Genomic DNA, 26,642 nt, shown 5'->3' with positions numbered 1-26,642 from the left:
GTCAGAGAGAAAACATAAGTAAATAAAAGCATCCTTTACTTGTCTAGGCTTTTGAGTTTTTTCATTGTGGATCAGTAGTCCTTGGTTACCAGAGAAGGTTGAGGGGCGAGTTCCCACTTTCTCTCCGGAGTCAGCCTGCCCTTGAACTTTGCTGTTTGCTCTTCAGGTAGATGGGGTCAGCTACCTCCTTCAGGAGATCTATGGAATTGAAAACAAGTACAACACACAAGATTCTAAGGCAAGTTCTATCCAAAATTCTGAATGTACTTTTCCCAGGAGGCAGAGGGAGAAACGCTCTGATGAAGCTAGGATCTAGGGGTTTAGCATGCCAAACTCTGGAATCAGTTTGGTCCGAGGAGGGTATTTTCTTCCTCATTCCAGATGCTGATGCTTACATCGCTTTGGAAATGAAAAGCCTTGGCAGGTTTGGAGGAGTTCCTCTGCAGAGGTCTGGCCGCTCAGTTACCCGGCTACCCTGCAGAGTTCCCACATGGCCACCACCCTTCCCCGTGTGGTCTCCTTATGTCTCTGCCCCGACCGTCTGAGCCCCCTAGGATGGCTTGAGATAAACAGCTCCCAGAATAAGTGAAACCCAGTATGCAAATGCACGTGCTAAACTGTAAAGTCCAAAGTAAATGTAAGATTTTATTCTTACTCCCCGTCTCAGCTCTTCAGGCAAGCTGCTTGCAAAGAAAACAGAGGACGCCAAGGTCTTTGTGTCACTGGCTACGTTTCTGTCTCCCGGGACAGGTGGCTGAGGATGAAGTAAGCGATAACAGTGCCGAGTGTGTGGTGTGTCTCTCCGATGTGCGGGACACTCTGATTCTGCCCTGTCGCCACCTCTGTCTGTGTAACACGTGTGCTGACACCCTGCGCTACCAGGCCAACAACTGCCCCATCTGCCGCCTGCGTGAGTCCCAGAGCCGCAGGCCGAGACCCACCGGGAGGGTCTGCAAACTGACCACCTGACCGGCGCGCGGGAGGGGGCCCTGTGGCTTGTGCCCCGGCTCCTGTTCATCCTGACTCCTGCACCGGGATGGCCTGATGTTCTGTTTCCTTCTTCTAGCCTTCCGGGCACTGCTCCAGATCCGGGCCATGAGGAAAAAATTGGGCCCCCTGTCCCCAACCAGCTTTAACCCCATCATCTCGTCCCAGACGTCTGACTCAGAAGAGCATTCGGTGAGTTGGGCTGGGCACCGGGACCACCCAGGAAGCACGCGCTCTGGTCTCCTTGCTGGCTCTTTGCACCTTTCATCCTTCTTTACCTGACTTTGCAACAAGTAATTAAACCTTGACAAGCTGCAGTGTTTAGTAAGCTGGCTGAGGTCACGTTGTGTTAAAACCAACCAGTATTACAACGGAAAATTGGATACTGATCATTAAATCCCCCTTTTCCTCCCTGGGAATTCGGCGTCCAGTTAATATTCGCCGTGCCTGGAGCAGCCTGCTTGCCTCCTCACCCCAGTCAGGAGCTCCCCCTAAGCAGGAACAAGGGGATGACTGTTTTGCACTGGAATACCATTTACGTTTATCTGGGTCCTCGAAGGAGGTAACTGTTTTTCTTTATCCCATTTCATGGCTCCAGCAACTGGGAGCCAAGTGGATGACATACTTCACTTCCGTGTCACGGTGCAAGTAGATAGCGCTAGAATGCAGCCTGGAAGCTGTGTGGTCTTAGCGGACGCCGTCTCCACATTCACACACAAGTGGAGGAGAGCCCTCCTTCAGTACGTGGTATTAGGATAATTAGTTAGCTATTTAGGGAGGAAAAATCAGCTTAGAACTTCACTCCTTACCAGCTTAACAAGTAAATTCCAGACAGAGTAACTAGTTAACTATATTACAGCAAAAGCAAAGCAAACCAAACATTAAAGACTGAGTAAATTCTAGGTGAGTCTTTAGTTGACTTTGAATGGGAGAGGACTCTCTAAGCTTAAAAGCAGAGGAATGCTACAGAAAAAATAAAGTGTAGATTTTACCACATAAAAAAATTAAAAGTTCAGGTGTGTAAAAGATGTGTAAAGGATTAAAATTAAAAGGCAAACCATGAATCATTTAAGGAAAAAAAATGTCTTCACAACATTTATATCAGAGAGAAACCTAATATCTTTGCCATGGCTCCCATGAATCAAACAGAAAATAAATGGACAAAAGATATTTTTTAAAATTCTCAGAAGAGGAAAAAAAATTAAAATTAAAATTAAAAAAAATAAAATTCTGGGGCACCTGGGTGGCTCAGTCAGTTAAGTGTCTGCCTTCGGCTCAGGTCATGATCCTGGAGTCCTGGGATCGAGCCCCACATCAGGCTCCCTACTCCACGGGAAGCCTGCTTCTCCCTCTCCCACTCCCCCGGCTTATGTTCCTGCTCTCGCTGTCTCTGTCAAATAAATAAATAAAAATCTTAAAAAATAAATAAATAAAATTCTTAGAAGAGGATGCTTAGCTGGTTAAACGTCTTTTTTTTAAGTTAACTACATTAAAAATCCACAATATGCAAATTAAAATGAGATACCATTTTTCACCTTTCAGATTCGGAAGCTTTTTATTTTTTTATTTTATTTTATTTTATTTTTTAATTTTATTTATTTATTTGACAGAGAGAGACACAGCGAGAGAGGGAACACAAGCAGGGGGAGTGGGAGAGGGAGAAGCAGGCTTCCTGCTGAGCAGGGAGCCCGATGTGGGGCTCGATCCCAGGACCCTGGGACCATGACCTGAGCCGAAGGCAGACGCTTAACGACTGAGCCACCCAGGCGCCCCTTGGAAGCTTTTTAAAAGAGACCCCATGGGGGGCATATGCGTGGTGCAGTCTGTTAGGTTAAGAGTTCCTTCCGCTCAGGTCAAGATCTTGTGGTCCTGAGATGGAACCCCGCACTGGGCTCAGGGCTGAGTGAGGAAGGAGTCTGCTTCAGATTCTCTCCTTCCCCTGCCCCCTCTACTCCTCCCCCTGCTCACTTGCACCACATGTGCCCTCTCTCAAATAAATAAATAAATAAATAATAAATAAGGGGCACCAGTCGGTTAAGTGTCTGCCTTAAGCTCAGGTCATGATCCCAGAGTCCTGGGATCGAGCCCCACTTTGGGCTCCCTCTTCGGTGGGTGGGGGTCTGCTTCTCCTTCTCCACGCCCCCCCCGCTTGTGCTCTCTCTCTCTCTCTGACAAATAAATAAAATCTTAAAGAAAAAAATGTGGTTTACAGTAGGAAATGTTGGACGCTGCTAAATCCCCAGCATGAGTAGAAGAGGTAGGAAATGTGGACTCTATGAAAAGGGGACGTATGTGAAGGGAAATATTTATGTTTGCTGACAGAAGCAGGATATAAAATTGTTATTTACAGAGTATAACTGTGTAAACCATACAGAGAAAAAGATTGGAAGAAAATATACCAGAATGGTAATGAAGGTTTTATTTTGGGAGATTTTATTACTGATTCTTCGCCCCCCCTTTTCTTTATCTTTCTGTATTTTTCAAATTTCCTGTAATAAACATATATTTCCATTACGATAAAAAAATAAACATTACTAAGAAGTTCATCTCGAAGCAGAATCTAAGAATATGGGTTTCTGTGACATTTTATCTTTCTTTGGCCTCTTACGGAAGCTCTTCTTGCCAGACCAGATGTAAAAGAAAACATTTTTCAAGTGTAGAGCAAGAAACACGATCATGCCATAAAACAAAGAGTACTTAATTAATTTTTCAACCCGTCTCTGATTGCCCTAGTCCTCAGAGAACATTCCGCCAGGCTATGAAGTGGTGTCTCTTCTGGAAGCCCTCAATGGGCCCCTCACCCCGTCCCCAGCGGTCCCAGCCCTCCACGTGCTTGGAGATGGCCATCTGTCAGGAATGCTGCCCTCCTACGGCAGCGATGGCCACCTGCCCCCTGGCAGGACACTCTCCCCGCTCGACCGCCTGCCTGACTGCAGCAGCCAAGGAATCAAGCTCAAAAAGAGTCTTTCCAAGTGAGTGGTTGGTGCTCAACCGTGTTGACCCTGGGGTCCCTGGTGATACGCTTTCACTCCATCTTTCCCCTCCTCGGTACTGGCTCATGTCCTGGGTCCCCAGGGCAGGGTAGACCCTTTGGGCTGTTCCCGAGCTCTTCGTTTCACGGAAGACCTGGGGCTAACACTCATGCAGGTTATCCCACTCCTTAGGGGGCGGAAATAAGGTGGCATGTGGGTACTTAGGAGAATCCAGACAGGCACATCTTGTGTGTTTTTGGTAGGGGGATGGGGTATGGGGAAGAGGACATCCCTGGGGTCAGTGAGGCCCATGGGGAGCATAGTCTAAAGACTGAAGGACATTATGATCTGTACCTGTACCTCTTAGGCATTTAAACCCAACTAGGCACCAGCCATGAGAAGCTTTCTGTGGCAGAGTAAGGAGCATATTTTATAGATAAAAATAATTGAGACCCTAAAAATGTCAGTGGTTTTTTCCTGGTTCGGACACGAGTTATTGAAGGAGTTAAAGGTAAAGTGGAGATTTTCTTTTCTTTTTTTTTTTTTTTTAAGATTTTATTTATTTTTTAGAGAGCGAGCGAGAGAGAAACAGCACGAGAGGGGAGAGGGTCAGAGGGAGAAGCAGGCTCCCCGCCGAGCCGGGAGCCCGATGCGGGACTCGATCCCAGGACCCTGGGATCATGACCTGAGCCGAAGGCAGACGCCCAACCACCTGAGCCACCCAGGCGCCCTAAAGTGGAGATTTTCTGACACCCAGAGGGCTCTCAGTCCCTCCAGAGGGCTCTTTCCCACCTCCATCCTCCTTCTTAAGACCTAGGATCCGCCCCTCCCCTCCCCTTCCCTCTGGGCCTTCTTCTTCCTGTGGAGTCTGGCTAACGGGAGTGCCGGCCAGTTCCATTCTTTACATGGACACTGGCTTCAGATGCTCCTCTCTCTGGACTTTTGCAGGTCTGTGTCCCAGAATTCTTCCGTGTTGCATGAAGAGGAAGATGAGCGTTCTTGCAGTGAGTCAGAGACCCCGCTCTCTCAGAGGCCTTCAGCCCAGCATCTGGAAGAGGTAATCTCGTTCTCCGTTTCTTGGACCTGCAGGTACTTTTGTCCCACCAGCCTCTCCAGGTCCATCCGCTTTCATTCGCTCCTCAGGCCAAGGTTTCCTTCCGTTCCTCCTTTCAACAATACATTGAGCCTGTGTTAGGTGCCAGGCGCCGTTCTGTACTCTGAGAACAGTAGCAGTAAGGAGACGACAAAAGTCCTCGCCTTTGGGGTGCTGATATTGGGGTTGTCTTGATATTGGGGTTGTCTTGGTATTGGGGTTGGGATGGACACCAGGGCAGTAAAAACTGGCTGTGGATCAGTGTGTCAGATAGGGGAGAGAGGGAGCTCGAGGCTAGAGGAGGGGCTTGCTGCCTTTAAAGAATAGTCTGTGGACAGAGCTGGAAGGAGGTGAGAGTGTGCAAACGTCTGAGGAAGGCGGGTTCCAGACATAGGGACAGTGGCTGCAGAGCCTGGCCGAGGTGCGCTGGGAGCCCAGTGCGGTGGGGTGCTGCCCGTGAGCCCCACGGGCTCTATTTAGCAGGCTTATGACACCTGCTCTTTGTACGGCAGTGAGCTAGGTGAACTGCAACAGGCAAAGTTGATAAAGCGGTCCCTGACCTTGGGTCCTCGGGGTCTAGTTGGGGACAGGACAGGCACACAGTTTCCAGCACTGTGTCTAGCACATAATTGTTGTTCAGTACGTATTTGTCGGGTGGGTGAATGATGCTTTTTCTCTGAAGATTTATTTATTTACTTGTGAGAGAGAGAGCACGCACGCGCACATGCTCAAGTAGGGGGAGGAGCAGAGGGAGAGAATCTCTGCCAAGCGCAGAGCCTGACACGGCACCCATTCCGCAGCCCATGAGGTCATGACCTGAGCCGAAACCAAGAGTCAGATGCCCAACCGACTGAGCCACCCAGGCGCCCTCGAGTGAATGAATCTTAACTATAGAGAATGAATGAACATGAACTATAGAGAGCTCCCCCAGAGCAGGGACAGTACGGTGCGGTGGCAGAGACATGAGAGATTATGTTAAGTGGAGAAGACCAGGGAGGTGTGCTGGAGGAGTAGCATGTAAGCTGGATCTTGGCGTTTTTTAGACTCATAGAGAAAGGCAAGAGAAGCATTCTAGGTGGTGGGGCAGTCCGTGCAAAGGCCCAGAGCCAAAGCTGGGGTGCTGAGCAGGCCAGGGGTATGGGAGAGCATGGCCCACGCAGTTGCAGACCGGGCTCCCAGAGAGCAGCTGAGCCCTCGGCAGGCCTCCCTGGCTCAGGCAGGACAGAGTGCCTGAAGGCCAATAAAAACAGAACTCCTTGGGGCGCCTGGCCGCCTCGGTTGGTGCAGCTAGCGACGCCTGATCTCAGGGTCATGAGTTCAAGCCCCACGTTGGGTGTGGAGCTTACTTTAAAAAAAAACAAAACCACAGAACTCGTGGAGAAAAGGGGGTGGGGACAGAACCCCCATCTGCCCGGGACGGGGTGAGGGTACTAGCGCAGGGGGCTGCTAGCTGGGTGTCCGGAGGGGGGTGGGAGGCAAACGGGGTGTTTGTGCGAGGATCGTAGAGCTGGACCTAACCCGATATCCAAGGGGGGCCGCGTCGCAGGCCGTGAGGCCTCTGCTGGTTTTGTGTTCTTCAGAAGGAAAGCGGTTTCTAGTCCTGGGAAACCCGGGGTGTTCCCATGTCACCTGAGCTCCAGCCTTTGTATGGCCCAAGCAGATGCTGAGCCCCCGGCAGGATGTGCTGACTGAAGTCGGCACCTCCCCTGGGAGGCAGCCCTTCCAGCCCAGGGCTGCGGGGAGAAACCGCCCCTGCTCCGCACAGAGCCTCCTGACGCTGGGGCCCTCGGCCCTCCCAGTGCTCCCTCCTTCCCCGGGCCCCTGGCCCTCACACCCTTCCTCCGTTCCCTCCAGGAATGTGGTGTAACCCCAGAAAGTGAGAATCTTACCCTGTCATCCTCGGGAGCTATCGACCAGTCATCTTGCACGGGGACGCCTCTCTCTTCCACGATCTCCTCCCCAGAAGGTACACGAGGGAGCGGGAGCGATTTCACGTTGTTCTGCTCGGCCCAGTCCTCGGCGCTCCCGACAGCCCCTCCAGAGGGACTCGGGCCGGCAGGTTGATACCTAAGCTATGTGAAAACCAGGCTCCTCTCAGAGGCCGGGGGGTCCTGCTGCCGACTGCGGGGAGGGCTCATCTCACCCCCCGGCCCTGCCATCATGGGCTCCTTGAACGCTGACTCAGGGACAAGCAGATCCTTGCTCCCTGGGTTGGGTTCTGAGCTCTAAAATGTGAAGGAGCAGAACCTCGGAAGACCTGAAACCTAAACCTTTGTCGATGAGGCTGTGACGAGGCCACTGTCGTGCCTGCTGCGTGAGCACAGGGAGGCCGCTCTGCTCCTCGGTTTGCTCCCAGAAGCCATGCCTGACCTCCCATCTCCTTCCTTCCTCCCCTGGCTCCGCAGACCCTGCCAGCAGCAGTCTGGCCCAGTCGGTCATGTCCATGGTGTCCTCCCAGAGCCAGCACTCCCAGATCAGCACCGACACGCTCTCCTCCATGTCCGGCTCCTACATCGCCCCTGGCACTGAGGAAGAGGCGCTCCCCTCGCCGCGGGCCGCCAGCAGGGCCCCCTCAGAAGGAGAGGTAGGGGAGGGATGAGGGGGCATTGTCTCTGCTGCTCTGTGCTCTGCACACGCGTCCAGAGTAGCTCAACCCAGGGCCTGCCAGGGATCCCTGCCAGGTCACCCGCTGTGCTGGGAAGGAGTGCCATGGAAAACAAGGTGGGGCCGTTGAATCAAAGCCTCCCTCACGCCTGACTCCTCCGTCTGGTGCCACGTCTGTCCCAAGGACCTGGTTTGGGTTTGCCGGCGGGCCAGGTGGGAGAGCAGTGGTGTCCGGGCCTTGATTTCTGCTGCTCTTTGGCAGGTGATGCCCACACGGTCTGCAGACAGCAGCTTCATGGGCCTGGCCGCCGAAGAGCAGGACGCAGAGGTACCACGGTAGTGGGCGGCAGGGCTCCCTCCCCTCAGAGGGACTGTTGGCGCTGACGGGGGGTGCGATGGGACGGGGGCTGTTCTGGAAGAAGCCTTCCGAGGGGGCGTGTTTGGCTCAGTTAGGGGTGGGGTGTGGTGTAGAGGGAAGAGTGGCTATGCGTGCTGGTCAGCGGACTGTCCCTTAGCACAGCACAATGGTCGCGTGTAACAGGCGTCCTGGAGGGAGTCCTAGAGGGAACTCTTCCCAGCCAGACCCTAGACCTGAGGATGTGGTCGTCCTTCGTTCACTTAGGATTTACACAGAATGACTGCGGTGCAGGAACTTCCTGGCACTGGGAGACATGAAGACCCCAGTGACCTGGTTTTAGCCTCCCCCTGTCCCCCCACCCCGACTATATATCCTCATCCAGGGGCGCCTGGCTGGCTCAGTCAGAAGAGCATGCAACTCTTGATCTCAGGGTTGTAAGTTCGAGCCCCACGTTGGGTATAGAGATTACTAAAAAATAAACAAACTGTTTACTCATCCAGGAGCCCCATGGCAGGTGGTGGGGACAGGATTCAGGTTCAGCATAGAATGCCCTGAGGGAGGTGCTCAGGAAGTACATGAAATGCCCAGGTCACAGTGAGGGCACTAGAACTTTTTCTTGAGCCAGATGCTCTCATGGGAGTATCTGGATAGGGTTTGGGATCCTAAGGAATTTCTGGAAGTTTTATGATCTTACTGTTTGCTTCTTCATTTGACAACGTTTATTTCCACCTTCAAGAGACAGTATGAGCTAAACTGTTACCAAGGCTAATCCTGACATTCCCTGGGTACGTCTGTAATGGGGCTCAGACCTAGTCCCTGTGGGCAGACCATGCCTCCCCAAGCAAAATCTGTCTCTGCCAGGCCTCCTAGGCTTCTCAGCCACGATGGGAAATGTGAGCTATTGACGAAGGCCCTGGAGTGAGATACCTTAGGCCAGTTACTTCTGTCTTCAGCCGATCAATATATTCACTTCACTGCTTCTATAGACTCATAGCACCTTCCTTCTGTCCTAGGGAAATGATGTTATAGAGGAAGAGGATGGATCGCCCACACAGGAAGATGGTAAAAGACCTGGTCTTTTGCTCCCTCTCATTAGATTCCTTTCCTGGGTGATCTTTAAAGGGTACAGAAAGGGGCACTGGTATGACTCGGTGGCTCCACTCAGTTGTGTGGCTGTTGGGGAAGGCTTGTCTTCCTGATGGAATAGCAGAGCAAGCAGAGTATTCGAGGACCACAGTGGTCTTCTTGGCTCTTTCAAGGCCTCAGCGCCACGGACGTCAGGACGAAGCTGCTGCAGAAGGCACACGGGGAGCTCTGTACCTGCGTGGACTAGGTTCTGAAGCTTCTTGGGCAGCCCCCGTCACCTTCCTTCCCGCTTCCACTTTTCGGCCGGGTCCACAGAGCTGCTCTGGCGGCTCTGATGTTTACCAGCAGCAGTAAAACAGTTTCCTCCACTTGGGAGAAAGGCCTGTCAGGCAGGTGGTTTGGTTCCGCGTTAGCCAAGAAGATGGCTGGTGTTTCGGTAGCAGAGAGACCTTAGGGGCCAGCGGGCACAGAGCAGGTGTGAGAAAGAGTCCGACACCTGCAGCCCAGCGTAGACGAGGATCTGTAGGCTGCTGGAAAGACTCTCTTTACTGTGACTCAGGCCTCCGTTATATCTTCAGATGGAAGTGTTTTGTGTCCAGGAAGGCTGGGAGAGAAGGAATGATCTCCAGAGCAAGGAAGTGGGAAGAGGAGGTGGGGCGGGGAGAGTCCCCTGGGAATGGAATCGCCCCGGCTCCGGGAGCCAGCATCTCTGTCCTGTGCTGCTCTGAGGGGCCTCGTTGCTTCTGCTTTAGCGCTGGCCGTCGCTTGGGGAGTTGAGGGGTGTGCATGCTGGCCTGACCACTCCCGCCTGGCCCAGTCGCCCCGAAGGAGGGCCTGGCCGCCAAGGCTGCGCCTCGGCCACACTTGCACGCCAACCCAAGACGGGGTCGGGCGCTTCTTCCACTTGGTTGATGCCTTCAGTCCTCGAGGTTCCCAAGTCTCACCCTCTGTGAGCGCTTCCCCCCCCATAGAATGTTCGCTTCTGAAAAATGCAGGGTGGCGGGCGGTTTCCGCCTGACATTCCAGAGCCCACACAATGGATTTATGTTTTTTCCTCTCCCTTTCATCAAGAGAAGACCGGAGGCGTGGGGGAAGCTAGGAAAAATAACATCTGAAACCTTCCCCTTCCCTTTACATGTCCGTAGGTTTGTGCTCAGACCCTTAAAACACACTCAGAATAACAAACTAAGTTTCATAGGAAAATAAAACATAATTTTGTGAAGGTGGTGATCCTGACTAATATGCAAAATTATGGAACCTGAGAACTTTAGTTTTTGTTTTATGTATTTATCATTTTACAGAGCCTTGCGGTCATAAACACCCGACGGGCCCTGACAGACGCAGGCAGGAGCAAGGGCAGCCTCTCTCCACGCCCCCTGTGCGGCTCTCTGTGGAGCCCACGTCCCGCAGCCCTCCAGTGGTCTCCCCACCTGCTGGGAAGGGGCCAGTTCAGGAGACAGGGCAGGACAGGGCAAAAACACAGACAGGCCCACGCAGTTTGATTCCTTTATTGTCCACTCTTTACCCACTTAATTACTGTCTTTTTTTTAACATATGATTTGATTTTTTTTGTCTCCATCCTTAAGATTTTTTTTTTTTTTTAAGGACAGCAAAGCAGAGAACAAATACAGCCAGCCCCTCTCTAACTGCGTTAACTCCGTTACAGGCCAGAGGACATGCGCATTTCTAGGTATGGAGTGTGAAAATAACAATGACTTTGGCATCGCCAGCGTGAAAGCACTGGACAATAAGCTGTGCCCTGAGGTCTGCTTACCCGGTGAGTGGCAGTCTGCTGAACATGAACTTGGTGGGAGACGCTCCCCTGCTCGCACCCCTGCTCTCACCCTGGGACACCCACCTCCTGCCCTGCCCTTCCTGCAAGAAGGCCTGGGCTGTGCTAGGACGCTGGAAGCCAGATGCTGGAAGGAAGTGAGGAGGCCTCGGGAGAGTCCTTGAACTTTGTGCAGACAGCAAACCCTGCTCTGAGCAAGACTGTTAGGACAGGAAGACAGGAGTAAAACCCCCTCTCCTTCCGAATTGGCCTGACTTCGCCGCCCTCCACCCCGATCCTGGGTGGGGGGGTCCCATGGCAGGTGGCCTGGTCTTGTTTTCATCAACAGGAAGTTTGAGGCAGACCCTGCCTCTCTGAGAAGGTCTTAGAAAGATAGCCTGAGTCCTTGAAAAGGGGATCCGATCCCTAGCTCCTCGGAAGGAATTTGTTTAGTTAGGAGCAGGGAGGAATTTGAAAGCCGACGTGGTTTCGATTAGCACATGGCTCTCTGAGCCAGTGAGCTTTGGGTTACCAGTCGCATTGTACTTATTATACTTGGAGGTCAGGGGTCGAGGATGACTATGCTCCCTGGAGCCCTAACTTTAAATTTGGTCAGGACTATCGACATGCCCCTTGTCCCTTCTCCTGATACTCAGCTGAACCTGGGATAACTTCTTACGCAGGAACCATGCTAATCACACTGTGAGCACTCACCTCCTTCTAGTCTATGTGCTCGTTCAAGGGCTCCACGAACTGCTTCTCTGAAGCCAAGTCTTGCCCAGGTGGACTAGGTCAAAACTGCCCTCACAGCAGAGATTGTCCTCCACGTTGTGGTGTCTGTAATCCCTTCAAGATCCCCTGAAATGAAGACTTATTTGAACTCAGAACAGCCACGTCACATCGTGGGTCCAGTGCTTTACTCGCTCAGCGAAGCGGCTAGAGGCTTTGGAGCGGTGCAGGCGGCCACCCTCCGTCAGCCTGTGAGAGACACCAGGCCTCTCACGCCTGGCCCCACACAGGCTGGTGGCCCGGAAGCCGTGATTCCCAGAAGATGCTTTCTCCAGCCTTTCAAAGGCCTCTCTCCGGTTGTTTTCTATTTAGTGTGTCCTGAAGATACTGCCCAGGACTCTTGACGTTCAGTGAGGCCAAAGATGCCATGTCAGTCCTCCTGCTTCTCCCGCCTGCTGGTGGAGGAGGGAGCGTGGACCCAGTCGGGCCTGGACTGGAGCTGTGGGGCCCGGGCACACGTCACTTCCTGCCTTCCCACTCCTCACCTCGCTTCCGTCTGTCCATTTGTTTTTCACGTCTTTTTGCCAAACGTAAATCTGTCTGTCTGGTTTGTTTCTTTTGAAGCTCATTTCTGTTACGTAGACTTCGTGTGGAAGTTCACGTTCACTGCGCCAGCACTGTCCCCTCCCCTCCCGCCCCCCCGCCCCCGGCCACGCTGTGTCCGACACCACGCTTGCTGGGCGCGCACATCCCAGAGGCTCCTGCTTACGTCTCCAGCCCTAGCTGGCAAGGGCCTGCATTCATTCGATAGATTCTCTGAGAAAAAATATTTGCAAAGATAAATTAATCCCTGCTCCACAAAACATGGGGATGCTTCTGTGGCAAGCATTACGAGAAGGATTTGAATTGGCATCCCGTGTCACTAGGCGGGACAGATGACACCTCTGTCCTCTGCCCTGTGTCTGTGGCCGCTCTCTAGCAGCCATCCTTTGGCTAGGCTCCTGCCTCTCTCGAGGGGTGCCCCCACCCACCCCCGTTTTTTGGCAGAGGGAGCTGCCGGGAACTGTTTTAGGCCATGCTGGTGGAAACGGAGCTTGTTCTTTCTGCTTCCTCCTGCCCCTGACCCCCTCTGGCCAACCTGCTTGTTGATATTTATTCCACTTACGGGATTGCTTATGGGAAGAGGAAAGGACCCCGGGGTCCCTTATGGTGCTCTCAAGAGCCAGCGGGCTGAGACGAGACTAGGTTCACAGTTCAGGCCAGTCGTGCAACCAAATGCCTGTGACGCCTGTTGGGAGAGCAACTCAGGTCGAAGCACTTGAGGTGTCCCCTTGTCCCCTCCCCAGAGGTCACAAGGGCTCTTAGGGGAGAGGGAAACACGTCTGCTTTCTTGGTAAAATGTTTCTCTGGTTCTGCTGTTAGCATCACACTGGGAGCAGTGGGATGGGGACCTCTCGGGAAGCATCTGTTGGGTTAATAACAGGAGTATCCACTGCGGTAGGTCCCGTGGAATAAATAGGCCTCCTCATGCTCAGCTCTTAAGTTCACACTTCCATCCTGTGACTGAGACGCCCGCGGGCTGGCTTGGCTCCATGTTCTGCAGCCGTCAGGACACCTTCTCAGGCACTCGGTCTCTGCTTGAGTCTGTTTCCCTCTCCAAGTGGCACCGCTCCCTTTATGGAGGGCTGAGTTTCTAGAAGCAGAGCTGTGGGGAGCCTCCCATGCTCTCCCCTGCACCACATGCTGTCCTCCCCATGCTCACGCACGCTCTGCCGGGAGACCCAGCTGATGATGAAAACCACGCGGATCCCCATCCTCACCACTCTCATCACACTCATGGGGGTGCCACTGGGAGGGCGCCCGTGTCCCACCAGCCCTTCTTCCCCTAAGAAGCTTCTGAGCCTTCTTGGGCCCCAAGACCAAGGGGGTGGCGTGTTCTGAGATTGTTCTCAAAGGTCTCAAAGGACGGAAGTCGAAGTTGACAGGTGCAGGTGGTGAGCAGGTTAGAATTGTGAAGCCAGGCTAAGTAGATGCAGTTCCAAGGAATCGGATGGAGTAGCACACAAGCAGCAGCAGGGGCCAGGGCACCAGTGATGAGTCTGTGAACAGGTTCTGGGTAGTGTATGTGATGGAGAAAATAAAGCCAAGACTCATTTGGGTTTGTTGGTGGAAATAGAAATATATTTTTAAATGACCTCATTGTGCAGGAGTGGACGTACCCAGTGAAACGGAGCAATACCTACAGAAACCTGAAATTCAGGTCACTCCTCTCTTCAAGCCTCACAGCCTGAGAGGGAGGTGCTGCTAGGAAAGTTTACACTTCATAGACACGAAGGGAAAATCTGAATTCGGTTTCTCTTTCCACTGGAAACTCTTTGAGACAATCACACTATTCTCGCGCTTACATCTAATCAGTGGCTTGGTAGAGGCAGGAAAGGAGTGTGCGGAATTCCCCTAAATATGCTCCCCAAATCTACCTCTAGAGGTCTCTCTGCTCGCCCATTTCTCCTCCTCTAGATGGGACTTGCAGGGAAGGCACCTTGATCTACCTCCACGAAGGATTGCAGTCACCAAGCTCCAGTGTCTGGCTGGAGGGCTGCACGGGGCCGCAGGAGAGCCCTAGCAGGGTTTTGCTGAGGGCCCATCACATCCCGTGCAGGGGGGAGGGCACCTCGTTATCGCTGGTCAACCTCCGCCTCGCCGCCAAGTGGATCAAGAAGCCCGGGAGAACAGATGCTGGAGCTCTAGTCTTGAGGCTATTCCAGAAGGAACGGTTTTCAGCCCTGGCTAAGGCTTCTAGAGTGGTGGAGTTGGTAGCAAGCACTCCTGTGAATTCAGAGTCAGGACAGCCTGTTGGTCCGGCGTCCTGTGGCGAGCTGGTTGGTGGCGGCGGCAGCGTGGATTGTAATGTGTGCGTGTGTGTCTTCTCTCTTGTTCACCGTTTGCTTTTGGTCTCTCCCACTAAACAGCCGCCGTTCCGGAGTCCTGCCCCATAAACATTGAGGACTAGGTATGACATCTACCAAATTCTATAAGTGAACGAACAACTCATTGCATTTTGGGGGTTCCTAACCTAAAGGGCAATCTTGCCTTCTCTTTGTCCTGTCACACTTGAGCACCATCCTTAGAGGAGAAAGCACTTTTGACCCATGTCCCAGACTCCAGGGAAGAGAAATCTCCAAATTCCATCTGGGTGTGAGAGATACCTATGAGTTTTCTGTTTCGCCCACTTCTCTTCCTGGGGGCCCACCTCCACAGACTATTAGAGCCTTAGGATGGATTATCACACCAGGACCCTTACGGTAAATAAGCAGTTTATACCTACTGAATCCTAGTGTTCAGACCATTAGAGGGGCTTGGGCTGGCCCTAGTGTGAGGCTGACCCCAGACGTTGGAGAGCAGCCCCCTCAAACACGAGCACAGGGAGCCTCGGGCCCTCCCTGTGCACCCGAGCAGCCGGGTCTGTCCCCTGCAGGAGTCCTCTGAGGGGCCAGGCCTGCCCCGGAGGAGGGCAGGGGTTCCTGATTCCCTCGCACTCTGAGATGCGCACTGTGGCGGTGCGACAGGTTGGGGGGCACCGTGGAGCAAGCGTGCCTCACCGGGCTGGGGGTCCTCATGAAGGCGGGCCGCGCAGAGGTGCAGCTCTGGAGGGCTGCGGGGAAGGCCGCAGGGAGGGCCGGGGGACCCCATGGAGTTAGGTCTTCACCCGGAGCCTCTGTCTCTTGGGGGGGGGTTTCGCGCTGCACTGCATTGGATGAGCCTGGCTGGGCCAGGAAGACAGTTGAGGGGAGACCCCGGGAGAGATGAGGGTGGCCTGATAAGCGTGGGGGCTGCTTGTTGAGCACACCCTATGAGTCAGTCCTGTGAGGAGAGCACTCAGCCCCCATTTGATGGGTGGGAGAACCAAGGCTCCCAGTGAAGTGAGCTGCCCAGGATCATGCAGCCAGGCAGTCAGGACCCAGGAGTGAAGCCCGGGTTTTCTGACCACAGGCGGACAAACAGGAGGCAGGGATGGATTCAATCCAGAGCACCAAGGACAGGGGAGCCAAAGATGGGCTTCCGGCCCCAGCAGCCGGTTCTGATCGTGCAGGAGTGGCGACGGATTTGGGGGAGGATAAGTTCAGGGCGTGCTGCCTGGGGGATCCCAGGGCTCTCGGGCTGGTGTCTCCCGGGGTTGACGGTGACCTCAGCAGGCTGCTAGGGGCAGGAGGGGACGAACAGCCCCAGGTGTGCAAGACGGGTGCTGCAGACATCACATCGGCTCCCCACCCCCATGCCCTCTGTCCCTGGCACCCTGCTGGGCTACTAGCCCCCACAGCAAACACTGACACCAGACCCACATTATCACGCTCTTCTCGCTCGTCCACTGCTTCCTGCCCTGGCGAAACCTCAGCTACACCTGGTTTCTTTGGCCTGTCCACCATAACATACAGGCAAACTTAAACAAAGACACGGAAGTGGATTGCAGGGCAAGTTCATAGAACAAGAGCTACCCTGCATGTTCCTCTCCGTCCATAGTCTCCACAGTGGCCATGACTGTACTTAGCCCGGTAGGACAGGAGCAGTCCCCTGCCCCCAAGGCGCCCACCGCGCCCAATTCTCTCTCCCTCGCTGTGGCCCATGCACACGCACGGGAGTTTCAGATAACATGCACCCTGCTAGACTCCGTGCCGAACTCCTGGGCTGTCCCGCTGGAGAGGCCGTCTGGACCCGGCCAGAGATCGGCTTCTATACCCTTCCTTCTCTCCACTCCAGGCACCTGGCAGGCCGATGACAACGTTGTCAGTCGTCGGAACGCACAGCGCCGGCGCTTATCATCCGGCAGCCTGGAGGACCCCGAGGACAGGCCCTGTGTGTGGGGTCCTTTGGCCGTCTGAGAGCCCCAGCCCGTGCACCTGGGCTCCCTCCTGCCCCCACCTTCCCTCCTGGCCTCACTGGACTGCTGGTCTCCTGGGCGTCCTCAGCGAGACCATGAAGACTGCATCCAGATGAAAGCTGGACGTGGAAGCCACCTGCTCCTGCTCCCAGCCCGGTCTCCTCCATAACCATGACCCTTCCCCTACCAGCAGGAACTCGAAGCCTCCTCTCTCCTTGTGGGCTGGAGCCTCTCAATGAACTGCTGCTCATGGGACCCTTTGCAGGACTCTCTGGAATGTATCCACCCTATCTTGATCTTCAGGTGGAGCCGAGATCCACAGGCTGGTTGTTTCTCATCTTTTTCTCCTTAGGGGGCGTACCAAGAGGACCTGGAGTTTTGGCAATTTCATTACAAACACCCATCTGGCATTTTCTTGTCTCTGGAACATCATAAGCAATTTGAACCCTCCACTTTGGGGTGGGGTTGGGGGATGGCTCCTGTGAGAAGGGAAAGCCATTTTGCACTCTAAGCCAAGTTTCCCTCAAAAAGCATTAGGAGCTCCTTTCTCAAGGATGAGAAACGGTGGCAACCAAAAAGTTGGTTGGAAAAAACAGTTCTTGCTTCTGGTCACAGAGCTAGTGTCCTGGGCCTCATGTGTCTGTCTGCTTAGGAAGGAGGCCTTGGATCGGAGAATCCCCTAGTTACATGATTACCCTTAAGAAGGTTATTCATGGTCAGGTGCATTCATGAAGGCCTGGGACGCCATCCTAAGGTGACTTTTCAAAAAACACATTTTTGGCCACTTCTGTCTGCCAGGCACTGTGTTGTTAGCTGTCCTATATTCTCACATTTCATCACTGCACCCCGTCAGGTGGCATTCTTACACCTATCATCCCTGTCTCCACCCCTTCTTGTGAATAGTTGAAGAAATAGGCAGAGGGAGGGGGTTGAGCAGTGATTCTCAAGTTGGAGCCCAGGAGTCCCAAAGGAGGAGGAGCACGCTGCCGAGCTGGGGCTAGCGGTGATGGGGGAGCCTCCCGACGCCACGGGTTTCCCTCCCCTGCCTTCCTGGCGGGGGAGGAGGATGGGGAGGTACTCCTTCCCCAGGCTCTTTAGAGATTCAGAGATACTGTTCAAATCATGTGCCCCCCAGCCCTCCTCAGCCCCGTGTAAGGCATGTAGACAAAAGTCTGAAACAGCGAGGAGTTACTCCTCCTCTCTCAACACTGGTGTTGCCAGTGGGTTCCACCTAGTTCTTGGACAGATGTGTTGTCCACTGGCTTTGGGGAAAGGTGGTCTTTTAGTGGAGCATGAAATAGGGAAGCAAGGTCACATACAGCCATTTGTGAGGCTGAGATGCCGTGGAGCCTTAAGCTCTGCCCATCATGATGGCCTGTCTTCATATTTGGAATCGTTACCTGAAAGAGTTTTTTCAGGGCCGTTTCCAACACCCCAAAGAGAGCCCGGTGCCCAGGGAATCCTTCGCACCTTCTGTGTAGCTTCTTTGCACTGTCAGGCCTTGTGGTTATGGCTTAGGTCCTGCCCTGGTTGGGGGAAGGCCTGTTGTCCTGACAGACATGACATGAACCAAGCCTGAATCGAAGCTTCTGTCCTGAGTCCCCATGTCCCCCTCTCCGAGGGCCTGCCATGGACTCTGCTGCTTCAGGCCCCACTCCTTGTCCTTTCTTTCCCCCAATATTCTTACAGCCCCTTGTGTGTTTGACATTGGAGCAATAACCCCACTTCCTGATGTCCTTGAAGTTTAAGCCCCAGGGAATGGGGAGCTTCCCTCAGCCTGGGGTGGTGGCACACAGCCTCGTATTCACAGTGTGGTGTTACCCGAGATGAAGGAGATGCAGGTAAACAGTAGCCACAGTGGCCAGGAACCCTGAGGGGAAACCATTATCACCCTCTTCTGAGGAGGACCAGCCTGTGTCCTTCCTGAAGCACATGCTGGGTCCTCCCCCCAGCAAGAGGCTCACAAAGATTCTTCAAGGCCTTGGTTCCATAATCAAGACATGCCTGCGTTAGAAATGGCCCTTTCACCCCTGTTTCTCAGATGAGCTTTCCATCTTTCTCTCTCTCTCTTCCCCTCCCCCTCTCCCCTCTTTGTTCTTATTTGGCTCTTAGGCAAGCAGAAATACCCCATCCAAAGGAGCTGCTCTTTAGTCAGCCTGATCAGGGAACAGGGCAGCTGCCAACCCTACTGCCCCAGTCCATCATCTGGAGACAGTCATGTTCCGAGCAATTGACCCAGAGAGAATGGGAGGGGGCCTGGCCCTTCACTTGAGGGCACTGACTGTCTGGAGGCCCGTGGCTTCTCCCGCCAGCTCCTGCCAGAGGTCTGAGCTCTCCCGTGGCCTCCAGGTGGTGTGGTGATCCAGAGCCTTTTTCCCTTCCTCACCCAGTTCCACACACCAGAGTTTATGGCCACATAAACTCTGGGGCATCTCCTGGGCACAGACCCACACACTTTGAGCCGTCTCACCTGGGGAGAGTTCGTGTCCTGCCCGCCTGATCTTGGCATGCTGGTTGATCACTTCGCTTTAGGACCTGCACACCTGGTGTGTGCACGTGTGTGTGTGTGTGGACTGTTGGTACCATCCGTGTACCCCCTCCCACTCATGGGTACACTCATGGGCACACTACAGTGGGGACGTCAAGGATGCAATATTTATGGATTGCTGCATGATTCTTAAAAACGAATAAAACTGTTTACAAGGGAAGGAGAGCTGTTAATTGTGCCCTTGGCTTATTTGTGAAAATCTCTGACTTTGTCCAGTGCTCAAATATTTTTATTCAAGAGAATCTAGAAGTGGAGGAGTGGGAGAGGGCATGGGGTAGGGAAAGACATGCTCCGGGGTAGGAGGCTTCCCACCCCTGCCCTCCTGCTTCTGGGCAGAGGCCTGAGTGAGGAGCCCGCACCCCACCCTCACCCTTAAACCGGAGAACTTCCACCACTGCAGCTCCTCAATAATTGGAGAGCAGGAAAGCTGGTGGGAGGAGGGAGGCCAGGGGAAGGGACGAGGAAGCCCCTGGTGTCCCCCCACCCCTAGTCCCTGCCACTTAAAAGTTGGTGACACTAACGGGGCAAATGACCCTGCGAGGAGAGTTCAGCGAGTCGCGGCTTCTCTTGAGTTTCACTCACGGCTCCGTTTCCTCAGCTATCTGAAAAGGAGGGAGAGCCCCTCCGCAGAAGCCTCTGGAAAGTCAGCTTCCGGGAACCTTGCAGAGTACAGGGGAGGGGAGGGAGCCGCTTACCGGGAAACCCTACCCGCCGCGGGGCGTCTGGGATCGGCGCAGCCGGGACCCGAGCGGCAGGTGGCATCGGAGAGTCGGACCTGCCTGCGGGCCCCGAGACGACGCTCAGGGTGGGGAGGGTGGGAGAGGGCACAGAAACGTGAGCCCAGAAGAGAGGAAAGGAAACCCTAAGCACACGGTGCCCGAGCCCGCTCCCAGCCAGGGCCCCCGCGGAGCCGCCAACGCCCCGGAGCAGCCGGGACCGGAAGGGAGCGAGGGCAGGAGAGCGGCGGCCGGGGCGAACGGCTCCCCGGCGCGCCCGGGGCCTCGGGCGGGACCGCGCGCTTCTCCGAGCCCTGCGCGGGGCCCTCGAGCGCGAATGCGCGGAGCGGGGACGCGGTGGCGGGTAGGGGGCTGGGTGGCGCGGGAGAGGGCGGCAGAAGGAGGGAGTTCCAGGAGAGTTGCCGCCAGAGAGAGTGGCCAGGGCCCGCGGTCTCCTTGGAGACGTGCTGACCAATAGCAGCAGCGGAAGCTGTTTATGGGGGCGGGGCGTCGCCATGGCAGCAGAAGAAGCCTTTGCAGCGGCTACTTAATGCCGGTCCGGGGGCCACCGGCGCTCAGAGAGGCGCCGTCGGGCGGGGGGGGCGACGAGAAGCGCTGGCGGGGCCCTCGAGCTGGGGACAGAGAGCCGCAGGGGGTGGGAGGAACTTCTTCCAGAACCTTCTTTTGGCCCGGGCTGCTCTCTGAGCCAGGTAAGGGACTGAGACGGCTGCGGCCGCGGGAAGGGAGGGTGTCGGTACCAGCCCGCTCTCCCATCCGTCCTCGACGGAAGTGGTGGACCCGGGAATGACATCTGAGTTTGGGGGACACTTACTTCTCGCCCCCCCATAACTCCTATCCTGTTTCCTTCCTTCCCCGTTATCCCCCATCCTAATATCTCTTTTCAAAGATCGGACGACCTCCCCGTCCCCCTCCCGGTGATACTGCCCTCCTGGGTTCCCTCGCCCCATTTCCACTTGTTGCGGTGGGGGGGGTGATTTCCCGCTCTTGGGGAGAAGGTGATAGCCTCAGAGGCCCCTACCCTCCTTCCTCCTTTCGCTTCTAAAACCTTGGAGAGGAAAAGAGAGACGGACCCAGTGGGGGTCGGACCCCCGGGCACAGCTTCTGTTTCCCAGACCTCGGCCAGAAAAGATCCTCGCCAGCAGCGGGGACGATTTTAGAGGAGCCTCCCCCTCGCACACACTCTCCCCTCGGGGGCAAGGGGGAAGTGCTCAGCTCCCGCTGTGGTCCTCCCCAGCAGGTACCACATTCATTCATATTCGGAGGAGGCGACCCCGTGGTCGCGGGATGGAGGCGCGCGTCCGGGAGGCCCTGTAACCGGAGCCGCGGGAGTCAGCGGGCTAGAGAGCGCTGCGGGCTACCCCCCGGCTCAGCCCGTGGATGTTGACCGCCCCCTCGGAGAGTCCCCGCAGACATGGCGGAGAGCTGGCTACGCCTCTCGGGCGCAGGCGCGGCGGAGGAGGCCGGGCCGGAGGGCGGCCTGGAGGAGCCCGACGCCCTGGATGACAGCCTGACCAGCCTGCAGTGGCTGCAGGAATTCTCCATTCTCAACGCCAAGGCCCCCGCCCTGCCGCCGGGGGGCACCGACCCCCACGGCTACCACCAGGTGCCGGGCTCGGCCGCTCCGGGGTCCCCCCTGGCGGCCGATCCCGCCTGCCTGGGGCAGCCGCACACTCCGGGTAAGCCCACGTCGTCGTGCACGTCGCGGAGCGCGCCCCCGGGGTTGCAGGCCCCGCCCCCCGACGACGTGGACTACGCCACCAACCCGAATGTGAAGCCGCCCTACTCTTACGCCACGCTCATCTGCATGGCCATGCAGGCCAGCAAGGCCACCAAGATCACCCTGTCCGCCATCTACAAGTGGATCACGGACAACTTCTGCTACTTCCGCCACGCTGATCCCACCTGGCAGGTAGGGGAGGCGCTCCCTCCCCGCTCTCCTCCTCCCTCCCCACGCCAGGGCAGACTGGACTAAGGTCCCCAGGTCCGCAAGCCAAGTAGGCTCGGTGCAGCCAGGGCCCCAGGGGAGGAAGGCCATCGCCGAAGGACCTCAAGGGAGCCTAGTGCTTGGAACTGCCCCTCCTTTGACTTCAGAGACGGAGGAGGGAGGATGTTTAAAGGGCTTTAGAAAGGGGGCAGACCCCGAAATTCCTGGGGAAAGCACCTGTCACTCATCCAGTAGACCCAGCTCAGAGACCAGGGTCAGACTGTGTGTGGACATGGTCCCCTAAGAGAGGATGATGGACTAAGGGACACATTTTTGTCCCAAGTCCTAGAATTCCTAGACACGGCCCTGCCAAAGGACACTTGTCAAGGCCAGACTCAGAATCGGATGCTGGAGCATCGCCCCTGCCAGGCTCTGCATCCTGTGTTGTTTCAGTTGGCTGGGGGAGGGCAATGGGGTGTGAAGGCCAGCTGTGTCCCAGTAGGGCTATGGGGTCTTCCTAAAGTAAAGCTGCTGCCCCAGCCCCTCACCCCAACTCCTCCCCCGTTTCCTGCCTGCTGTCCTCCCCCCTCTTCTCAGTCAGCCTCCCTGGGGGGACAATTACCTGAGCCAGGTGCTTTCCACAGGGGCTCTCCCTGCCACACTGCCTTCGCGTTCCAAGTCTCCGGAACCTGGCACAGAGCAGCCAAGGGGCCCAAGCCTCCATGTAAACATCCCAGCCTTGCCAGGGGGCACGACCCACCCACCCACCCTGCCTTCTGGGCCCTAAACCCCTATCCCCCAGCATGGTTTGGACAAGACAATGCACCTAGGAATGAACAAGGCAGGATGGTGATTTGAGGCCAGGCAGACACGAGTCTGCCATCATCAGGATCAGGGGCTACTTAGGGACAGAGGCCCCAGAACGTCCAGACTTTTCCCTGGGGATACCCACAGGGAGCAGGCTGGAGAAGCACAGTCCCAAACTCTTCCACATTTGCGTGGGCCCTGACTCTGGGGCAAGTGCCGTTTGTACCCTCAGTGAGAAAGCAGAGAGACCCCCAGCCCCCACCCTCCCCGAAACCTGTGAAGCTCAGGCTGCAGGAAATGGGCCTCAGGAATGAGCCCTGTGCTCTAGGCTGGGTAATAATCAACTGAGGCCTCCATAGCCTGGGTGGGAGGAGGGGGCCATGGGGGTGAGGGCCCAGGCCAGCAGCCGGCTCAACAAACAAGCCAAGTCCTCCGATCCCCCCACACTTCATCCCTACGCGCTCAGAGCACACACCCTCACACCCTGGCTAGCCCGGCTCCCCCCACCCCTGCCTCCACCCACCCACTCCACAAACAGAGAGGGCCAGCCAGGCCCAGGCGGAGTGAGATGGCTGTCCAGGCCCTGGGGGAGCTGAGGCCTTTGGCCCGAGGCCGCAAGCGGTGGGGTAAGGGAGGGCGGGCAGGCCGGGGTGGCACTGCGAGCCACTCTGCGGCTCAGGGCTCGGATGACTGAGCAGGCACATATCCCAGCAACGGGGAACAAAAGCTCCCAACAGCACTCCTGGCTCCCGGTGCCCAGTGGCTGGTGCCCCAGAGCCACTGGCCAGAGCAGTGCGGCCGTCCCTCCTCCCGTGTGGGCAGGAGCTCTCCAAGCCGCCCATGGCTGGCCCTTCCCACTCACCCAGCCCACCTCTTTCTCTCCTCTCCCCCGTGCCCAGAATTCCATCCGCCACAACCTGTCGCTGAACAAGTGCTTCATCAAAGTGCCTCGGGAGAAGGACGAGCCGGGCAAGGGGGGCTTCTGGCGCATCGACCCCCAGTACGCCGAGCGGCTGCTGAGCGGGGCCTTCAAGAAGCGGCGGCTGCCCCCGGCGCACATCCACCCGGCCTTCGCCCGCCAGGCCTCGCAGGAGCCCAGCGCCGCCCCGTGGGCCGGGCCGCTGACCGTGAACACCGAGGCCCAGCAGCTGCTGCGGGAGTTCGAGGAGGCCACCGGGGAGGCGGGCTGGGCCGCGGGCGAGGGCAGGCTCGGCCATAAGCGCAAACAGCCGCTGCCCAAACGGGTGGCCAAGGTCCCGCGGGCCCCCAGCGCCCTGCTGCTGACCCAGGAGGAGCAGGGTGAGCTGGAGCCCCTCAAAGGCAACTTTGACTGGGAGGCCATCTTCGAGGCCGGCGAGCTGGGCGCGCTGGAGGCCCTGGAGCTGAGCCCGCCGCTGAGCCCCGCCTCGCACGGGGACGTGGACCTCACCGTCCACGGCCACCACATCGGCTGCCCCGCTACCTGGGGGCCTCCGGGGGAGCAGGCTGCCGACAGCCTGGACTTCGACGAGACCTTCCTGGCCACGTCCTTCCTGCAGCACCCCTGGGACGAGAGCGGCAGTGGCTGCCTGCCCCCGGAGCCCCTCTTCGAGGCCGGGGACGCCACCCTGGCCGCCGACCTGCAGGACTGGGCCAGTGTGGGCGCCTTCTTGTAAGAGGCCGGGCCCCGCCCCACCTCCGGACAGTGGCCAAGTCAGGGCCCAGACTGCCCCCGAGCACAGGCCCCTGGACATCCTACCGCCCGGGCAGGGGCTGGGCCGGGTCTCCCGAGGCTGGCCCCATGAGGCCGCACGGCCCCCAGCCCGGGCTGCCCTCGGATTCCGGCCCAGGAGGCTGAGAACGGGGCGGGGGGGCGCCCAGGTCCAGAACTGCTGCCTCCCCAGCACCGCCCGCCCCCCTACACACAGTGTTTCATTGATCCTCCTCTTGCCAGCCCCGGGACGGGCTCAGGGCCCTGCACTGTGGGAGCTGCACCCGGAGGGGCCCTGGCCAAGCTGGGGAGGGACAGTACAGGGCCCGCCCCAGGGCACCTCAGCTTCCACGCCTCTCCCTCTCCCGCTGTCCTCCCCAGGTCTCTATCCAGAGAAAGGTCCCAGGTACAACAAATGCTAATTAGGTGAGAGCAAATTAACCCCCTGGAGGCCTCTCCGGGCAAAGCCTCCCTGGAGCTGGGGAAGGGTGGGGGAGGGGTGGGGCTGGGGGGGAGGGGCAGAGGGCAGAGACAGAATGAGGTCGGGGAGCCTGGTGGGCGAGGAGGTTTTGTAAGGCCTCTGGGGTCTTCTCCTGGCCCCATCCCTCGGGGTGGAAAGGGAGTGTAAATCCCTCATCTTTCAGCCGGACCTGAGGCAGAGCGCGGCGGGGAGTTGGGGTTCTGGGGGTTGGGGGCAGGGGCATCTGAGCTGCAGTGGGGAGGAGGACAGACAGACTAATGTAGTGAGTATAGCGATAGGCTTAACAGGGAGAGGTGCAGAGCTTGCTAGAACCTTTGGGACCAGGAAGGCTGGGATCGCCCACATCCCTGCCTGTACTTGCTGGGGGGCAGTGTCTAACTCTACCCGGAGCCCCTCCGTCTGCGTCCCACATCCACCCTCCTGCCCTATGGGGCAATTTAACCTTTTTCATGGAAAGTTATTTACAATTTAAAAATTTTTAAAAATAAAATGTTTAAAAATGTGAAAATGGACCTGCTTGCAACTTTAGGGCCAGTTTGGGAGGAGGGGGTCTTTCTCTTCACCGCCGGAGGGGGAATGGCTGGGAGGAAGATGGAGAGCACCGAAGGCCTCAAGAGTGTCCCCTGATGAACTCCCCATGACTTTGGTGTCCCCAGGGAGAAAGGGGCTGAAAGGCAGCCCCCAGGGGTCCCCTCCAGCCTGGGGCTGCACAATGGGGAGAATGGCACCCTCAGCCCCGGGAAGTGGGCGACAAAGAAGACACAGCCCCCTCCCTGGTCCTGGGGACTCACAGGGGCCGAGCACGCCCAGGGCTCAGCCCACGTGTCTCTGACCGCCAGGGCCTGCCCGGGCTCGCCTGCCTGAGTCTTCGGTCCCAGCCCGGGCCTGTCTCCAGCACCACCCTCCCTCGGTCCTCTCCTGGAGGGACAGGGTGTGAGGCCAGAGGGCCCCAGCCTGGCACGTGCGCACCAAGCCTGGCACCTTCCCTCCCGGGCCCAATGCAGGCTGGAGGAGGAGGAGGAGAAAACCACCAGGGAAGTCAAGGTGCCCAGACCCTGCTTCCCCACTCGCTCACACCGTGCACTCTGTGAGGGACCCGCCTACCAGAATCCGGAGGGGGAAACCGAGGCACAGGAAATGTGTGTGGGGGTGACACCCAGCAGCACCTTTCCCTCCCATCACCCCAGCTTTGTCTGGAGCCCACCTCTCCACGCAGCCCCCTCCCACACACACGGCACAAACGGGCCCTGTCTCGCACAATCCTGCCCAGCCTCCATGGACCCTTTTCTCCCGAAGCCCCTTTCTTTCCCTTCTCTCAAGTCTGGCGCTTGGCCAACCTGGCATTCCCAGTGCTAACTTGCTGCTTTCATTTGCTAATTATTCCAAATATTTCAGGAGAAGCGCGCACACTGCAGGGCCAGCCAGCGAGGTTGGGGCCTTACTGAGCCCAAAGCCAGGCCACCCCCGCCCCACAGCAGGCTGAGGAGGTTTGCCCTCCGCTGAGACTCTCTTCGCTCCCCAAGCGACTCCTCCCTCCCTCTCCCCACCACCCACCAGCTTCCTCTCCACAGTCCCCAGTAGAGGCCTTCTCCAGGGGCTCCCCAGGGTCAGCCTCCAGCCCTGGCCAAAGGGGGTACACCCTGGATTGACAGGTGGGGTGGGGCCCGGGCATGAGCATTTTTAAGGGTCCCCAGATGCTTCCGACGTGTAGCGAAAGCGGGGAGGCGGCTCTGAAGGGGCTGGGCCCCGGGGCTTCACACCCACCCACCCACCCACCCACACCCACACACACACACACACACACACTCTTCAGCCCGCAGCATCAGAGAGTGGGGAGAAAGCATGCACCTGCAGCTTATCCCTCCGATCCATCCCTGCCCTGGCCCTTGGCTGGGTGGTTTTTTAAACAAAGGTGTTCATTTACCTCATATTTATTTATTTATAAATTCAGTGTAATCCCAATCTAAATAGATTTCACA

General features: G+C 56.6%; 2 protein-coding genes across 7 annotated transcripts in view; both read left to right on the top strand.

Annotated features, from left to right (window-relative positions):
• Positions 1–18,404, top strand: part of RNF157 (ring finger protein 157) — a 78,999-nt gene extending 60,595 nt beyond the window's left edge. For 3 of the 5 annotated variants that reach the window (XM_045888413.3, XM_064583190.1, XM_064583191.1), the window contains 11 exons: positions 167–238; positions 751–910; positions 1,067–1,179; positions 3,721–3,959; positions 4,908–5,016; positions 6,907–7,018; positions 7,458–7,636; positions 7,919–7,984; positions 9,028–9,076; positions 10,767–10,877; positions 16,356–18,404. In XM_045888413.3, the coding sequence (XP_045744369.1) occupies positions 167–238; positions 751–910; positions 1,067–1,179; positions 3,721–3,959; positions 4,908–5,016; positions 6,907–7,018; positions 7,458–7,636; positions 7,919–7,984; positions 9,028–9,076; positions 10,767–10,877; positions 16,356–16,477 (1,332 nt within the window). In that variant the 3' untranslated portion in view covers positions 16,478–18,404. Of the gene's footprint in view, positions 1–166; positions 239–750; positions 911–1,066; positions 1,180–3,720; positions 3,960–4,907; positions 5,017–6,906; positions 7,019–7,457; positions 7,637–7,918; positions 7,985–9,027; positions 9,077–10,766; positions 10,878–11,972; positions 12,219–14,569; positions 14,611–16,355 lie in introns of those variants that run through there. The other 2 variants (XM_045888414.3, XM_045888415.3) reach the window with 2 other exon arrangements.
• A 1,898-nt stretch (positions 18,405–20,302) lies between these two features.
• Positions 20,303–24,693, top strand: FOXJ1 (forkhead box J1). 2 transcript variants are annotated; one of them, XM_064582122.1, is made up of 3 exons: positions 20,303–20,450; positions 20,996–21,670; positions 23,392–24,693. In XM_064582122.1, the coding sequence occupies exons 2-3, from the start codon at positions 21,173–21,175 to the stop codon at positions 24,145–24,147; spliced, it is 1,254 nt and encodes a 417-aa protein (XP_064438192.1). In that variant the 5' UTR covers positions 20,303–20,450; positions 20,996–21,172; the 3' UTR covers positions 24,148–24,693. The 2 variants fall into 2 exon arrangements, with proteins under 2 accessions (XP_064438192.1, XP_064438193.1); XM_064582123.1 differs by having other exon boundaries at positions 20,320–20,450; positions 20,999–21,670.
• Positions 24,694–26,642: the final 1,949 nt, after the last annotated feature.

The sequence above is a fragment of the Mirounga angustirostris genome, unplaced genomic scaffold (genome assembly GCF_029215605.1).
Source record: "Mirounga angustirostris isolate CCGP_5_RB_7025 unplaced genomic scaffold, mMirAng1.0.hap1 SCAF_17, whole genome shotgun sequence".
Lineage (NCBI taxonomy): Eukaryota > Metazoa > Chordata > Mammalia > Carnivora > Phocidae > Mirounga > Mirounga angustirostris.
Note: the sequence above shows the minus strand (reverse complement) of the source record. Positions and strands in the feature narration are given on the sequence as shown.